Source organism: Lycorma delicatula, chromosome 8 (assembly GCF_047948215.1).
Source record: "Lycorma delicatula isolate Av1 chromosome 8, ASM4794821v1, whole genome shotgun sequence".
NCBI lineage: Eukaryota > Metazoa > Arthropoda > Insecta > Hemiptera > Fulgoridae > Lycorma > Lycorma delicatula.
Window position 1 is genome coordinate 131,944,519 of NC_134462.1, and position 19,209 is coordinate 131,963,727.

At 34.0% G+C, this 19,209-nt stretch overlaps 2 protein-coding genes across 2 annotated transcripts in view; one reads left to right on the forward strand and one right to left on the reverse strand.

The window, feature by feature from the left end:
• The first annotated feature begins 1,863 nt into the window (after nt 1–1,863).
• On the forward strand, nt 1,864–4,502 carry LOC142329028 (uncharacterized). The gene has a single exon (XM_075373280.1). It carries the CDS (start codon nt 1,998–2,000, stop codon nt 3,012–3,014), a length of 1,017 nt encoding a protein of 338 aa, XP_075229395.1. The 5' UTR covers nt 1,864–1,997; the 3' UTR covers nt 3,015–4,502.
• Nucleotides 4,503–12,560: 8,058 nt separating this feature from the next.
• The window catches only part of LOC142329586 (importin-4-like), a 77,038-nt gene continuing 70,389 nt past the window's right edge, over nt 12,561–19,209 (reverse strand). Inside the window, exons 18-19 of the mRNA XM_075374292.1 lie at nt 19,025–19,199; nt 12,561–13,560 (exon numbers count right to left, since the gene is read on the reverse strand). Of these exons, the coding sequence (XP_075230407.1) occupies nt 13,433–13,560; nt 19,025–19,199 (303 nt within the window). The 3' untranslated portion in view covers nt 12,561–13,432. The remainder of the gene's footprint in view (nt 13,561–19,024; nt 19,200–19,209) is intronic.

The window sequence follows — 19,209 nt, forward strand, 5'->3', positions numbered from 1 at the left end:
TTAGCATTAAAAATTACAAGAAAACATAACTGACAAATTGCTAAATTCAAATGTTAAATAATAATACAGAATTTTTTACCCTAATTTATTGGTTTTCACCCCAGATTTCTCAAAAACTACTGAAGATACAGTTCTGATAGCTATTTTATTTTATTTTTCAGGAAAAAGCCATAAGAGACTATTAATTCTGCTCTTTAATTAAAGTCCTAAAAATTTCAGTACAACTTTATTTCACTGGGGTAGCTGAAATCTAAGTGAATTCTTTCACTAGCCATAACTCACAAATGAAGCATTGTAGTACATATGTTTATATGAACTTTTCCCATTATTTTCATGAGTAGAATAGGTTATTAAAGTCCTGGGAGAACTTCGTGATACACTCTATATATGTATTTTGACTAAAATCTCGCACAAAAAAAAAAGAAATTGATAAATAATACTAACCAAAAAATAAAAAATACTTTTATCATTTTTTTTTTATTCATAACCGTATAAATTTTTACTAGGTAGATACTAAAAACCAAAGTTAACAGAATTTAATAACCTATATAGAAGTATTTTCCGATTGGTTGTTTGTCAAAATGGGAAGATAGTTGTTTAATAGGCAACAATAACATACTTATATAAAAAACGTTTTTGTTAATCTTTGTTAAGTAGTAAAATAGAAGAAAAGATAAAAAAATTAAAGGTAATAATAATTATTCGCTTTAAAAAGGTAAAACTTACTTTTTTTTTTCAAAAAACTACATTTGCTGAGATATTGACAAAAATAAACTCTGATATCTGTACTTCCTCTAGCATTTAATAGGGTTACAAAATTCCTTATGGGTTATTTTCCAATGCACATTTTTCTTCAAATTTGTGATTTTTCTTATACTATACCAGATCATTGAATAATGAAGTAAAAGTTCCAATTATTAATTAAATTAAAACATTTAATTTTTGCTTTAAAAACAATGAAAGTATAATCTCTAAGTCAACAGAGAAATATTTCCCTGGGTAAATAATTTGAGGCTATTGAAACATAGCCTTGAAAACCTGTAGTTGTGTAACCAATCCCAAGTATAAAAGGTTTGGTTTAAATGAAGTCTGTTCAAAACATAACCTACCTTGTATAAGGTATTATGAATATAGTTAAGTGTTTGTTACAAATAATCTATTCATGAATTATTTTTGATAAATCCAGGATTTCAAGTATCATGTTTAAAAGAAAGGATTAACCATACCGGACACAGCCACGTTAATCTGATCCTGTTCTGTTAACAAGTTCCATTAACAATCCCAGCCACGTTTATTTGATCGTTAGAAGCCTAGATGATTCTTTAGTAATTGTCTGTTTAACAGTAAATAATTTTTTTTTATCATTTTATAGATAGGAAAAGAATAAGTTTTGCTTACAGAGAATATAAAACCTATGTACTCTGCCCATCTTCTAAGCTTAAAATTAAATTCTAAAGCAATTACTCAAAAATAATAATAGGTTATGAAAATCCGTTAATCAATAATTAAATAAAACAAACACATTATAAGCTAATTTACACATATTATTGATCTCTACAACAAATAACAAAATGCTTAACACACTGCCTTTTATCTGTCAAATTTTACACGAGTTCTATATACTACTTTCTTGATTACAACTTATATGTTAATAATTTACAATTATGCAAACACTGAACATTAAAATATACTATTTATAACTGTCGTCATGAAACATATAAACTATTTTTGTTATCTCCAAATAAATTAAAAATGATAAAAATCTTTTATAGATAAACAGTTGTCATTCATTATCAGTAAAATAATAACAAATGATGTAAATGGATAATAAAAAAAAATTAAATTAGTCATTAATATGTTTCGTGGAACAGTATATAGTGCTGTAAAAGTAAAACAACACATTTTTTTTACAATGTCAGAAAAACTGGTTATTTATTGATTACATAAATAAAAGTAAGTAATTACAAAATAATTATAACATAAGTATGCCACATTAAATGTATTTATATAAAATGTTTTATCTTATCTTACTAAATTTAATATTAATAATATCTGTTGAATGTAAACAATTTAAACGTTGTCAATTAGCTAGAGAATTATATTGGCGTCATAAAATACCAGAAAAAGATTTACCTATTTGGTTATGTATTACGTATAAGTCATCTGGTTATAATACTGATACAGTCGATACAGAAACAGGTACTTATGGAATGTTTCAAATTCACAAAAGATTCTGTTATGAACATTCTGATGAGCAATTAGAAAATCAAGAAAAACTTTGTAAAGTCCCTTGCGATGCTTTTGTTGATTATGATATAACAGATGATATTGCATGTGTAAAAAAAATATTCATTGAAGCAAAATACTTTACAGGAAATGGATTCTCAGCTTGGAAATTATATAAAAAATGTAAAGGACCTAGATCAAAGTTATATATAAAAGGATGTAATTATCGTAAACGTCCAAGACGAAAAATGAAAATAAGTACGCAAAATATTGTAAAAGAAGCAACTACAGTAAAATCAAACAATATAACATCTGTTCAAAATCAACAAAATTCAACTGACTTTAACCATGAAATAAATACATCATCTGTAATACCTCATCTATTTGATGTATATCCGGCCTGTAATGAAGAAACTTTCATTGTGTCAAAAAAAAATTTGTCAGCCATATGTTCAATGATAAATAACAGTTCATCGACTACTGCTGGAAATAATACAAAAAATAATTTAACTGAAGTTAGTGCAAATATGGTAAACAATGAAAATTTTTCCGAAATTTCAATAAATAAAACATTAAAAACAACTTTAACAGAAGGTGAATTAAATACTACAGAAAGAATTTCATCGCAAAATATTACAACAGAATCAATGACATATATTACAATTTCATCTCAAATAATAGAAAAAATAATGAAAAATTCTACTCAAGAACTTCAAACTGAAAATGGTGTTCGTAAAAAAATGTTAGTAGTTTTTAATTGGCTTTATAATCAAATAATGAGCATGTAAAATATAGAAAAATAGTAGAAAGTTAAACAATTTAAGAACATTTATGTTTAATGAACTTGATTTTGTTGCAACATCTTTAATTAAAACCATTTAATATATTTATTTATATATATATATATATATATATATATATATATATATATATATATATATATTTAGATAAATCTAATTTTTATCTTAGCCTCATATATCTTATGTTATTTTAAATTAACCTAGCATATATTTGCAGTACTCAAGATTCAAATTTTCTTTTATGAATTGAAATATAGCAAAGTGAGATTCATAAGGAGTAAAAAGAATTATAGAATATAAATGGAAGCGCATTTCAATTAGTCAAAACTGAGATAACAACCAAACTTCAATACAAATGAATCCAGTACCTTATCCTGTTAAATAATTCATGTCAGGAATGAGTTATTTATAAATGCTCCTGCAATTATTTGGTTAAAAAAGATGAAATGATTCGTGATATTTGGACTGAAGCTATGTGAATCTACAGGAATTGTTAACATTTCTTTGATTTTTATAAATCTGAAATTAACATATATTGAGAGTTTGTGGAGTTCTAAAGAGAAATGTGAAACATAAACTTGTCAGTTAATTAAGATGCTTTCCTTATTAAAGATTAAATAAAAACTGACTGAAAAAAACAACTCTAAACAGATTAATATAAAGTAACTGTTACATCATGCTATTAATAGAAAAGAATGATTTTGTTGCAATTATTTCAAAAAAGTTACAAATACACAGCAAGAAAAGGCCTATTGTGTTCAAAGCAAAAAAGAGATTTTTCAACTTTTACATTCTGAAAATTGATGTTTTAACATATGTGAACTCTGACAAATATTTTCATTAAAAACAATAATGAAATCATTTTCAGACAGTGGGTTAAATGAGTGCTTTTTGACATTGTTGAAAAAACCATGATATACATACCTATCACAATACATAGTAAAAACAAGTGACAAAGAAATAAATCTTAATTATTTATAACAAAATAAAATTAAAATAAGGTTTAGTGTTATATTTTAACTGCTGAAGGTGACAATGAAGTTTACATTTAAATTAGCCATCTAAAAACTGTATTTTACCAGTGATTAGGTCCAATTTTTATCAGCAAACTTTCATTCAATGTAGCAATACATTTAAGTTTGATAAATGGATCTTTTTTTTAAAGATTGTAATAAAGTTATTTATACATATACAACAAATAATTATTATTTTGCATGGAGTGCTGAGGCCATTGATCATAAAGTCAACAAAATGCAAGTAACAAAGCAGAAACAGAACTCAAAAATAAACTTAAAATGATTTAAAACAAATAGTTTATAAAATGTGACTTCAACTTTATGGAATCTAGGTGTTCTAAAAATGTAACATTCAAAGATTATATGTATGTATAATTACATTCAATTATTGTATGTATAGTGAGATCTAATTTTATTTTTCCGATAAAACTTGTACAAAACTATTTGGATTTTGTTAATTTTTATTAAAGGCATCACTTTCCTAGTCCATTAAATATCTTTGTAATGAAATGAAACTGTTATTAAAGTAAGTGCAAATTCATTTGTTATTAAATTTTTGAATTCTGTATTGCCCAATCTCATCCAAATATATCATGAGATAACAAGTTTTTGCTTACACATCCTGTTACTGTGTGGTTATTAGTTAACTAGTACCGTTCTGTTCCATGAAAATTTAATTTCTCCAAAATCAAGAAAAGAAAAACAACAAAGTATCAACAAAGTATTCTGCTTGAAGAACTGTACTAAATAATAGGGATAAGCTTATGTATATAAATGACTGCATTCTCTAATATTGTTTTAATTGCTGCACTTTTGTTAGTATGAAAGTTGTAAATTCTTTATCAGGCTCAACTGCTTTTTAAATGCACCATACACTATTTACTTGTGGTTGTTTATGTTGATGATATGGTGATAGTATGAATTAAGTATAATCAACCTAGTGTAAGTTTAATAAAAATTAAGTTTGATCAGGTTTTATGAACTGCTAATACAACAAAAAATGGGCAGTCACAGTAAAGTTTAAAGTTGCATGCAAGTCTAATTTCTGAAAAAAAAAACCAGTTGCATGTGTCTGGTTGAATGGATATTAGGAGTCATCTGCCAACAGAATAACAATAATAATCAATCTAAAATATCTCAAGAACAGTTCCACAATTTATTTTCATTTGTTGTACATATACCAAACAACCAACACTTGAGTGCAAAGAAATCCTTTACTTTAAAGTGAACCATAATAAAAATTCTGTTTTTTTTTTTGTTTTTGGGCGAAAAACGCCTGGGCGTTATCATCGCCCGGTAGTTATTATTAAAAGGGTAAAATAACTTCAAAATAATAAACCACACAGGGTGTAAACGTAATATTAACCATATAATAAAAATGTATTAAAACAAGCCAAGAAGGCAAAACAAAACCCAAAACTAATACTACAGACAAAGTTGATATAATATAAAAGCTAAAATAATGGTATAAAGAAAGTATAAAAACTTACCAAACTCCGATGGATTGCGCAAAAATCCCCTCCCCGAATAGAATTTACCCTCCCCGGATAAAATTAAACACATAGAACTAAAAAATCAAATCGAAAATAAAGGTTAAAATTATTAAAAAAACTCTCCTTACAGAAAAACATATATGAGTATATTAAATCCTTTGCAGTAACCCTGTACCATGTAAAAAGAGAAACATCCGTTCCAAAATCCCGCCATCATTGCACAAGATATCACGAATGTTGCTGGGTATATTAATTAAACTGACGACGCAACGCCGCATAACTACGCAGTCTACGAGAATGTGGTGCACAGTCAGGCGGCAGTTGCATCTTGTGCATAGGGGTGGGTCCTCTCCTGAAATTAGATATTCGTGCGTGATCCTCGTATGTCCCAACCGTAACCGGCAGAGGACTACTTCCTCACGACGAGAGATCCTGCAAGAGGAGCCCCACGGCAACACTGAATCTATAATCCGTCGAAGTTTATTATCGACGGCAGCCGTCCAGCCACTTTGCCACCTCGCTCGCGGTGATTGTTTTATACGATTGATAAAATCAAAGGTAGTAACTCGGGTGGTGAAAGGAGGCTGAATACACGCTTCTTTTGCAGCAGAATCTGCCCTCTCGTTACCTAGAATTCCAACGTGGCTAGGGATCCAGCAAAAACCTACCCCCTGTTTCATTTATCTAACTCAGCGATTTTATCATAAATGCCAACGACGACAGGATGTCCGGAATAAAGGGTTTCCAACGCCTGAAGAGCACTGTACGAGTCACTGCAAACAAGAATGCTCTTATATTTAGGGCCAACGACACTTAGAGCCCTATCCACAGCGAGTAGTTCCGCGGTGAACACACTCGTAACACCGGATAGGCCAAACATATAAGTCTGTTCATCGAAAACAAAAGCACAACCAACGTCACCGTCATGTTTCGACCCATCAGTGTATACCACCACGTTTGGGTTCGACTTGGTGAGGAGAAACTGAAACATCTGCTGGAAAACAATAGGAGGCTTGATCGTTTATCATACGTTGTAAGATCAAACTTAAAATCCACATGGTTTATTCTCCACGGGGGATTCGAGCACGGACATGATGGAAGCAGCGGGGGAGTGCCAACATTCAAACGCTGCAGCAGACGTCGTGCACGGACACCCGCAGGCGCAGTAACACGTGGACGGTCCTCATATTTCCTCAAATTAGGATCCCTATGAACTGGGTCAAAAGCTGGGTGATTTGGTTGTCCGCTGAGACGAGCAAAATAAGATAACAAAAGCTGGTCACGTCTATCCCAAGGTGATGGCTCGCCACTGTCTACAAGTAAGCTTGCGATAGGGCTCGATCTAAACGAACCTGTGGCAAGCCGAAGAAAAGAATGATGCACAATGTCCAGCATCTTAAGTACAGTTTGACGAGCTGAAGAATAGGCGACACAACCATAATCCAAACGGGAACGAACAAGGGAGTAGTAAAAACGCAACATACACGACCGATCGGCTCCCCAGTTGGTGTTACTAAGGACCCGCATCATATCCAAAAGTTTGAAACACTTTGTCCTCAATTCCCTTATATGTGTGACCCAGGTAAGATGGCTATCAAAAAGCAAACCCAGAAACCTGACTTAAGTAGAGACAGCAATAAGCTCTCTGTTCAGAAAAACCCGCGGATTAGAAGGGTTCCGTAGCCGAGAAAAGACTACACATTTCGTCTTGTCGGGTGAAAATGTAAAACCAGTAGTCCCTGATCAAGCCTCAAGGCGAAATATAGTGTTCTGTATCAGTCGCTCGGCAGTGGGTGTAGAGCGGCTCGCAACGTAAATAACAAAATCATCAACGAAAAGACAACGAGAGACAGGAGCCTTTACACAATCGGTAATGTTGTTTATGGCCACAAAAACAAGGTGGCACTTTATTAGGTACCCCATTTTCCGAGACGACACTGTCTGAAAGTGAACCGTCTACACGAACACGAAACCTCCGGTGATTCAAGAATCCCCGGATAAAAGCAAGCATATTGCCAGTGATCCCCCACCTCCTAAGGGTGTTAAGAATGCCGCGTCGCCAGGCCGTGTCGTACGCCTTTTTTGTATCGAAGAAGATAGCAACGAGGCGTTGGCGATTCAGGAAGGCGTTTTGTATGGCTGCCTCCATCGACACCAAATGGTCAATGGAAGATCTTTCCTGTCGAAAACCACACTGCTCCGAAGAAAGAAAGCCATGTTTCTCCAAGTACCATGCAAGCCTGCGGTTCACCATCCTCTCCATTACTTTACACAATACGCTTGTTAAAGAAATAGGGCGGTAGCTTAAGGGATCGGTTTTCTCTTTGCCAGGTTTTAGTACCGGTATAATAAATGCTTCTGACCAGTCGGGCGGAAAGACTTGTCTGGAGAATAAACCATTGTAAATACTCAAAAGATGTTGTAGTGCTGAGTCAGGAAGGTGGCGAAAGCATATAAAGGCGAACGTTGTCTGGTCCAGGGGAAGTGTCACGTGAGTTTCTAAGTGCGTGTAACAATTCTTTAAGTAAGAATGGTGTGTTCAATTCACCAACCGAAACACCAGTATTCAACGCCATTACTTCCATCCGTGCTTTGTACCCTCTAAGTCGTTACTATATGAAGAGGTGAGAGACACCGAACGGAAAGATTTTGCTAAAGCATTTGCTACAGCCGAAGATGATGTAAGGAGTTCTCCCTCATCGACGAGACCGAGAATAGAATGCCCTGGCGACCTGAAAATTGCATGGATTTTTCTCCACACAGTAGATGTGGGAGTTCACATACTTCGTCCATGAAATCCTCTTAGCGGTCAAGAAGACCCGACGGCACACCTCCCTAGCTCTGCGGTACATATCTAGATGTTCAGTTGTAGGTCTATTATTGAATTAGCGTAGTGCACGCCGTCGATTCCGAATAGCACACTTGCAATCATCATTCCATCACGGAACGGAAGGACGTTTAAGATTGCTCGATGTTTGTGGGACATATCTGCTGGCAGTTTCAAGTATTTTGGACGTAAGAGAGGAAATTTGCTAAAGGATGCCCGCACCGACGTCACACTGCGATTGGAAGGCCGTACGATATCCATCCCAATTCGCCTTTTCAACAATCCACCTCCGTGGCCATCTCCGAATCTCGTGGTCCACACCGAAACGAAGAATTGGTTTATGGTCGCTGCCATGAAAATCGTCACAAACAGACCAACCAAAACGAGGGAGTAAAGCCGGCGATCACATGGAGAGATCGATATTAGACATAGTACCAGATGATAAAGACATGAATGTATGAGATCCATCATTCAGCAAACAAAGGTCCAAGTCCTGTCTTACATTGTGTACTATATTTCCCTGAGTGGAGCAGAAAGTCGAGCCCCAAGAAACATGGTGGGCATTGAAGTCCCTTACTATTAATGATGGAGATTGTATTTGTGCGAGGAGGTTTGAGATATCCAGAGCACTGAACTCAGTGTTCGGCGAGAGATATAGATTGTAGATATGCAGCTTGAGAAGGTCAGAGATCTTCACTGCAACAGCAGGAACGAGAGTGGTCAGCTGAAACCTCATCCCTCATGAAAATAGCCACTTCACCACTCTCTCTACCGTCCACTACACAGTAGAATCTCTCACAAAAGTATCCCCTGAGTGCGATTGGGTCATGTCGCAGAAGATGAGTCTCCTGGAAACACATGACAATTGGATCATGTAGCTGCGCCAGTACTCCAATATCTACAATGCGGGACCGTACACCCCGAACATTCCACTGAATAATGTTCATAAAATTAAAATAAAGTAAAAAATATAAGTATAACAACAATAAATAATAAATATACTCAGGAAACCACATAGAATTCAGTTGTACGCGATTCTATTTTTCTTTTTTGTGTTCTTCAACTTAGATAACTCCGACGCCTTTGGGTCGGGAGGTTCCTCAATCATATCCTACAGTATATGGGGTGACAGTGGAGGAGATTTATGAGAACAGGACGTCGCTACTGACATCCCAGAGGGGGTGGTCATGCGGGTTACTTTCGTGGGGGCCTTGTTAGATGGCTTACCACCGTCTGTGGTAGCCTCTGCCCATACCGGCAGCACGTTGGGAGCAGGAACTTTTGTATGGACAACACTGTTGGATTCAGTCATTGCAACACAGGACTTTTCACTCACCCTTGTCAGCCCGGAAATAGTGGCCGTAAGCGAAGTAACCTGATCAGAAAGCATCTGAACGAGTTTCTTAAGTTCCGTGCAGGATCCGCACTGTGGAGTATGAACAGGTGAAGCAGTCTGTTTTGATGCAGCAGTGGCGAAGGACACATATGGTTGAACGAGGTTCCGTGAGTTAACTATCTTCTTATACTCCCTGTGTGCAGCCGGGAAAGATACAGATCCTGAGAATCGCCTTCTCTTCCTTAAAGGTTGGGCAATCTTGGGAGCTAGCCGTATGCGAACCATTGCAGTTTGCACATTTTTCTCTTTCCTCACAGTTAGCGTCACTGTGGCTTTCGGTAGCACATCGAGCATAGACCTCCGATCTCAAGCAAGATGTTGTAGTGTGACTGTACCTTTGGGACCTGAAACACCGCCGTGGGTTGAGAATGAACTGGCGTACCCGAACGGAGAGGTAACCCACTCTAATTCTCCCTGGAGGAACAGGAAGATGAATGTCAGTATAAGGGACAGCATCGGTTCTGCCGTTTCACCTCTACAACACCTTGAGTACTAAGTTCATCAGCAATTTCCCTCAAATTCGTTTCTAGGTCACGACAAAAAGTCACTCCTCGGCTGGTATTCAGGGTCTTGTGGCATGCCGTACTTACGATTATGCCGCCCATATTGGTCAGACATAACAAAGATCGTCTCTGCTCGTCGTTATATGTCTCTACCAGAATTGTCCCGTCACGTAATTTTTTAATGTTCCTCGAAGAACCAATACATCCTGTGATGCATTTACTAATCAAAAAAGGTGAGACCTTTTGAAGGGAGCCACCCTCCTGATTATTCTTAACAACAACAAAGTGAACATTCTTGCACCTAACACCACCTTCAACGGCTGTAGCAAAACTATCCTCGTCAGACAAAGCTGACCAAGGCCTTTTCACCAGACTTAATGTGGTGGTTTTTTCAGATGGACCACCAACCATCATAGAATTGGTTGTAGGAACTGAAATTTTGGTCCCACGAGAACCGGCGATAAAATAGACCACTCCAGCAGAGCGCACGCGTACTAGAGCCAGAGCTAAATACAACTGGGTTTGCTCTGGTGCCCAGAGGACATCGTTCGAGACTCACTACGTAGAGCCATTCACCCATCGGCATGATAGTTCCCAACTTGGGTTACGGTTGCATTTCGTACGATGTCGCAACACCACCAAGTGTAAGTGAAAGAGAAAACTGTGTTGGATGTTGTTGCGTAGTCGAGTAAATGTATATGTTGTAATTCATGTAGTGTACCTAGTGTAGTATATGTGCATAGTGAAAAGTATTCTGCAGCTAAGTGTGTAGTGGGAAGAAAAGCTGCAGAGGCTAGGCCCAAAATTCTGTTGATTCCAACAGCAAAATTGGTACAAATTTTGTAAACTGTGCCAGACATCATCAAGGTTCAACATCGATCCAATTTACTCTATAATGGATGGGATGGTATAAAGCTGTTGACTTCCAAAAGTAAAGAATCAGACATTACCTGATAACTTAATAAAGTATCTGATCACATAATAAAGTAGTACATGCTTTCTAAAGTCAACAAATGAGTATTGCAGGTAAATATACAAGATGTTTGTAAAAGAACTCCTTGGTTGCAAAAAATCATAATGAAGTAATTGATTAAAAGCACCTGGTTTTCATACATATGTTTGTTATATTATTAAGTTTTACACTGTAAATATTCGCTGCAGTAATGGCACCACTATGTGACCTTCACTGCATATCTGGTCGGCAGTCTCATGTTGTCATGACAACACCGCAGCAGAAAGTTCGGTGTGTGATTTGGTTTATAGCAGAATGTACATAAAATAAAACTCATAAACTAGTCTATTTTTACTTTATCTTTTTAGTAAAACTTGTAATAAGTCATTGGTACTCCATCCTACTAAGTAAAATATCAAGGGTCAGTCTAATATAAACCAGACTTTCCTTTTTCGCCATTATTAGTACAAAATGTATTTATCGCTTTTCTATGTAATTTCCCTAAAATTCTACACATCTTTCCCAATGCATGGAGTACTTTTCTGGATCCTTTCATCACAAAGAGTTGAAGGACTTGTCACGAATCAATTGTGCAGTGATTTCTGTACTTTGTTGTCGCTCTGGAATTAATAACCTGCCAGTGCTTCCTTCAATGGAACAAACAAAAAAACAAACGGAGGGATAAATCTGGACTATACAGGGGTTGTTCTAAGGTTCTCAGTAAATTTCACCCAGTTTAACCTAAGTGTTAACAGATATGCGAGGCCTGGTGTATAGGAGAATCACAACTCTGATTGGCTCATGTGGTGCCTTTTGTTACAAACCTGACAGTAATATGGTAGCAATCGCAGAATAACGTTTGTAGAGAAAATTGATGAGCAACATGCCTTTCTAATCCCAAAAGACAGTTGCAAGGAGTTTTGGGACATCATATTCCCAAGCTGGATACACAGTCTAGTCAAAATTTTTGATGGTTTGATGTCGCATTTGTGAGAAACTTCAGAAGCTGTAGCTCTGACATAATGCTATTGACCAAACGCACCTTCTAGAGTGCTGGAGCACCCATCCCCTTCCCATATCTCCATTATATCTCTCTGCCAGCAATTCATATTTGTAAGCGAGTTGTGAAGACAAAAATCTGGTTTATGTCTGACTTATCCTTGCACATAGAGGTGCCAATCAGATTGATGCATCCATTCGTTGCACTCTACTTGTCAATCACAGTGACAACCACCACATTCAAGGTTTAACTTAGACTGGCAGCTATTTAGAGTAAGTGATTTTTTATGGCATTCACGTCTTTTTAGAAAAATATAGAATTTTGGTATAGTAATGACAATATCAAAATACAGATAAAATAATTTTATTTTATAACAAATACAGTGAAATTCACTTTTTTATCACAATATTAAATTTCTAACAATTTTTTTGAAATTTTTTATAATACGAATTGTAATTCAATGAATTAATTTCATTACAAATAACAATATAAACATTTTCAAAAAGTAAATAAATAAACTTTTAAAATGGCAACTGAAAAAACTACTAATCACCAACTGAAGCTATCTTCATAAAAACGAGCTTATAACTGACATTTTACAATCAGAATGAACTTAAATTAATGTACAATATAAATAAAGGATCAGCTGTGTGACAAATACATTTATGGTAAACAACGGCAATGGCAAAAGAAAATGTCTGACACAAGCTATGGATGAAAATATTGCATGCAAGTTTTTAAAAAAAAAAATTAAGCAATTCTACCATAATAAAATAATAAAAATACATGGTCGATTATAAACTATAAAAAACTGAAGCAACAACAAACTGAGAATAAAAAATAAATGAAAAATTGTTATACTATAAATATATATATTTTTTCAAGAAAGAACAAAAATATTCACTGTAAAATTTTATTATAAATTTTTTGATCTAACTATATAAATAATATTAATATTAAAATAAAATTAAAAAATTGAATCACAGTATAATTTTATCCTAATATTAACAACTTGATATTTATTTCTTTCATAATAAAATTTTCTTTCAGTCTTACAAAATGAATAGACTGCTTTCTTTAAAGTTAATTCAAACATAAAATATTTAAAAAAAAAAACTATATAGCTATAATTAAAGCTGTGTTTGACAGGAGCATACATTTTTCCTTCTTTTAAGCAGACTGTAATGAGGCTTATTTTAATGTTTATAACTTATAACGACTATGAAGAACATATCTGTTGAAGCGTAACAGCCACATCAGGTGGTAATTCAGTAGCAGCAGTAGCACACTCTGATGGAAAATCTCTGTAGCACATTTTTATTAAGTTTACCACCATATCTTTATTTTCTGTAAACATTTCAAATACACATTAATTAAATTTTAAAACTACAATGTCTATGGCTTTTACCATAGATTTTAGTTACTTAAGTACTACATTCTTAAATTACTCTAGTTTTTTACACATTCTACCTTAATTACGCCAGTTTTTGTTGAATTTTTAGGAGCAAAGATACTAATTAATATTATACAAAGACATAAATAAATGGTTTCAGGAATTAATTTTAGTAGAAAATTAATTCCAATTAGTTCAGCGATTGAACCAATTTCTCTTTCTAAAATAATGATTTCATCTAACTCATCTATTTTAAAGAAGACATAATATGTACATGATAATCAAATGCATTTTGTTTCAACATCTTCGCAATTTTGAACCCAATTTTACAATTAAAACTCACTAATAAAAATAAGGGCTGTTCTTCCAAATGGCTGAGGAATAGTAAGAAATGTGCATCTATAGATCTTTGACTAGCCCGTCAATAAAAAAAATATCTTTTAATAATCAGTAATTTCCAGTGACATATCTAATTAATTTTTAGCAATATTAAATTATCAGGTAACAATGTTTCATGTGACCTCACACCAAATGACAATATGAAGAGCTTTTGCCAGTTGTCAATCGATTTTGGATAATATAGTGTAACCTTAGAATAATTGTTATTCCTTCTGGTATGATGTTGATCAACAGGGCACCAAACGTTTAGACCTCAAAGATTACAACCATCAACTTGTATTCAAACAGATTTTTCTCATAAGTAGAATGTCTCACTTCTGTGTAAAGCGGGTTAAAAATTTCAATATGAACTTGATTCTATTTCTAGGCACTCTTCCATAAACTGTGCAAATCTTTTAGCCTGGAGTACGGTTTTGCAAAGTTTCTACTCTAGAAATTCCAGGAAAAACCAATTCCAAATAAAAGATAGAAACTAGAAAATGTTTTTTATTTTATCGTTGACATGCTTCAAGTTGCATCAGAGATGACCGATGATTACTGCTTGGAATACTCGTCAAAATTCATCCAATCGTACCAAACATTTTCAAAAATATAATCGTACATATTTTACGTTCATCTCAATGTTGCACACGGTAGGGGTTGACAAAAAAAAAAGAAGGGGTTGACTAAGATAGATTACCGTATATGTCAATCAATTGGTCAACCTTTGAGTTCTGTAGGTCATTAATCTCTACACTATTGATCTATGCAAGTCAATTACTAAACGAATCATTACTTTCAAGAATAGCCTGTTTTAATTATATCAGAAAAATCTCTAAATTATTATAAGGTAAATATATATATTATAAGGTAGTTTCAGTCTATTAGGAATTACCAAGCAGCATGTTTGGAAATCTATTGCCCCTCTATCGAGTCTCTGGGTTAATTGACCAAACCAGTTACTTAAACTTTATAAATAAATATATATATATACATCCATATAAAATTCGAAATATTGCTTAAATAAAGTAGTAAACAGCACAAAATAAAATTTGAACTTAAAGAATAGCAATATTTTCTTAGTTGTTTATTTTTAAAAAAAAAAAAAAGATGCTACCAGAAGAGATGAATGCTGTACATATGTGTTATATGTACAGCATTAACTTCAGGTAATAAATTGGAAATATAAATTTAAAATGTAACTTACTTACTGTAATGCTACTTAAAATGTAACTGATAAAAAAAAATTAAAATGACAAATGTAGTGCTTTCTTTTGTGAACTCAAAGGTCTCAAGAACTGACAATAAAAGTAACTTACTCTTTAAGTAAAATGTATTCTTACATATGAATTAATAAGCTAAAAATAATAAATTTTACCTGATAAGTTATTAAATATGTCAATATTTCATACCTTAAAACTCATGCTAACGGTTTAAAGGAAACAGTTTACTGAAGTAATTATTAATATAATAGGGAATTATATTCAAACTTTTTATATTAACAGACTACCTGCTGGTCCCGACTGAATTGGTTATTGGTTAACAAGGATCCTACTCTACGTATTACATGTTAAAATATTTAATAGTCTGGCTTCATCATCACAATCTATAATTAAGAACATAATTGTTCTAATTACTGACAAATGCTCTTTGGCTTAATACTTTTTTTTATGAGAATGTATTCCTGAAAAATATCACTACAGATTTTTCAATCTATAAACATATTAATCTAGAAACTTTGTATACGAGGTGTGTTAAAAAAGTAATGAGAATTTTGCGGATTATATTAGTCCGATTCTCAGTATTTTTTCGTGTTTGTATTTGTAAACATGTCTGAAAAGTATCTGTACATTTTTAGCCACATTGGATGTTTAATCTGTTGTTATCAGCTGTCAAAAGAATAACACGTATTTTGGTACGATTGGCGATTTTTTATTTGTATAAATAATAGATCAGAGATTTGAATTAAATTTTGCTATAAGAATAAAATAAAGTGTAGCGATGTTTTAGAAATGTTAAATATTGCTTTTGACAAGTCTGCTATGAGTAAAGCAAGGGTTTATGAGTGGTATAAGCAATTCCATTAAGGTCGTAAAGACGTTGATAAGCGCCCCGGATGCCCCAGCACATCAATAATCGATGAAAACGTGGAAAAGTGAAAAAAATAATTATGAATGATTGCCAAATCACAATCAGAGAAGTCGCTGATGATGTTGGGGTATCAATTGGCTGATGCGTGAAATTTTTTTTAATGTTTTGGGTATGAAACATGTGACGGCAAAATTTATTCCAAAATTGTTGAATTTCGAACAAAAACAGTGGCAAAGAAGTCGCTAAATGAAGTCAATAATGATGCAGAACTACTGAAACGTGTCATAACAGGTGATAAAACATAGGTTTACGGATATGATGTCAATACTAAGGCTTAATCGTCCCAGTGGAGGCATTCTGGATCACCAGAATTAAAAAAGCTAGACAAGTACAGTCAAATGTGAAGGTTATGCTCTATGCTCACAGTGTTCTTCAATTTTAACAACATAGTGCATCATGAGTTCTTGCTGCAAGATCAAACAATCAATAAGGAATATTACCTACAAGCTCAAGACTGTTTACATGAAGCGATCCGAAAAAACACCTGAATTTGTGGGGAAACAATTCATGGTGGCTTTTGCACCATGATAAAGCGCCTGGTCACACTTCATTGCTTGTTCATCAATTTTTAGCCAAAAACAATGTAATGTGACCCCAGCCGCTATATTCGCCAGACATGGTCCAATGTGACTTTTTGTATTTCCAAAAATAAAAAGAACCTTAAAGGGCTGTCGTTTTACAAGCACAGATGAGACTAAAAGTGAATAGCTGAAAGAGCTTAACACTATTCCAAAGATCGTGTTTCAGGGATTGGAAAAAGCACTGGCATTAGTATATATAATCTAATGGGGACTATTTTGAAGGGGATAACATTATAGTAATAAATACAATTCTTTCTAAAAAAATAAAAATTCTCATTACTTTTTGAACACACCTCGTAATTATTATAAATACAAATCCTTGAGAAAACAAACAGCAAATGATAAATATATGTGAAAGATTAGAAAATTAGTAGTGTTATCTTTGCCAATCACTGTTTAAATATACAAAAAAAAATAAAATAAATGCCAAAGAGATTACAGTGAAAGTATGCAATTTTCATTATATATAAAGAAATACTATGAGAAAAAAAGAAAAATACTATGTAAAAGAAATCCTATGAGGGGAAAACCAAAATATAAGAAAAAAAAATTAAAAACTTATTACTAATAATTAGCAATTCACAATTCTAATTCTAAACATAAACTAGAGAACAGAAGTACGAAAACAAACTGCAAAGGGAAGTAAAAAAGATAGTCACCTGAAATGTAAAGGCTTAAAAATGTATATAAGGTCTGTTCAGAAAATAACCGAACTTTATTTTTTTAATCTTTATTATTAATTTTACAGATTATTGGTCCTTGTCCCCTTCAAGGTACTAGGTACTCCTCTCCAGCATTCACACACGTTTCCTAATGGTGTTTCCACTTCGCAAAGCAGTCCTGAATAGCTTCATTTGAAATGGCTTCTCAGGTCCATGATGAATTTGCCTTAATGTCATCAAATAGTCTGAAAACAGCATCCTTTCATCACCATTTTAATTTTGGAAATAAGAAAAAATCGCAAGGAGTCAGATCTGGTGAGTAGGAAGACTGAGGGAGGAGCGACTTCTGATTTTTGGCACAAAGCTGGGTGTGCGAGTGCATTGTTGTGGTGAAGGAACCATGAGTCGTCTTGCCGCAACTCTGGTCTCTTTTTGCAGATTTTTTTCACAGAGCCATTGTAAAATGCCTTGATAGTACACATGTTTCCCCTTGAGGCAAGAATTCAAAATGCACATTTGATTAAAATAAAAATAAAAACAGAGAACATCACTTTGGCATTGGATTGAGACTGACATGCTTTCTTGGGCGTGGAGATCCTTTGCCAATCCATTGAGATGATTGAACTTTTGTCTCGATGTCGTAGCTGTAAATCCAGCCTGTTTTGTAACTCCAAAAAGCTTTGCATGAATGTTTTGTCATCGGCTTGTTCAAGAAGTTGCTGATAAACGTCCACTCGATATTCTTTCTGTTTTTCGGTCATCAAAGGAGGAACAAATTTTGCTGCAACTCGATGCATGTTCAATTTTTCAGTCAAAATGTCACGGCATGATCCGATTGAGATGCTAACCTCTTCTGCAAATTCTCTGACAATCTGAGATTTGCATAACCCACAGAGTTGGTCTAGTGGTGAACATGTCTTCCCAAATCAGCTGATTTGGAAGTCGAGAGTTCCAGCGTTGGAAGGTCTAGTAAAGACAGTTACTTTTATATGGATTTGAATCTAGATTGTGGATACCGGTTTTCTTTGGTGGTCGGGTTTCAATTAACCATACATCTCAGGAATGTGTCGAACTGAGACTGTACAAGACTACACTTCATTTACACTCATACATATCATCCTCTGAAGTAATACTTGAACTAATTCCCGAAGGCTAAACAGGAAAAAAAAGAAAGGTGATGGCATGCACCATCACTGATTTTCTGAACACGGGTGTCATCAGTTGAAATCAAAGAGGCCTTTCTGGTTGAAGGTCATCTTCAATCGATGATGGCCACGTTTAAATCTTGAAAACCATTCATAACATTGCATACGATGCAGAGCATCATCTCCATAAGCTTGTTTCCAAAGTTGAAACATTTCTGTGAAAGTTTTCCAGTTTCAGGCAAAAGTTTAGGTTATATTGTCTCTCCTGAAAATTGCTACTAGCATTTATACATGTTGCATTCAAATAACAAAAACTAAATAAGATATCAACAATCCAAGAGCATGTGGTTACAGTGGAGTTTATGTGGAACACAATGCTGCCAACCACACATCACTAAATATCTCTGTTGGCGTAGAATTAAAAATGTTCGATTATTTTCTGAAGAGACCTACTAAGTTCTAAAATTTATGAAACTATTATTAAAATAATTTACTAACTACCTTGTTCAATCTGATCCTTATGAAGAACAAGAACCGCAGTCTTTATAACCGGTAGTATTAACTTCCTCATAGATTCTGTACCCAGCTGATACATCAATTCAAAGCTTTTGAACACCCACTTATTCTCTTCAAAGTCCTCACGTAATGGTAAGAAATTAACATACACTGGCAGTACCTAAAAAGTA

Bases quoted from the DNA above. Each gene is read 5' to 3' on its own strand.
- LOC142329028 (XM_075373280.1), top strand. From the start codon at position 1,998: ATGTATTTATATAAAATGTTTTATCTTATCTTACTAAATTTAATATTA.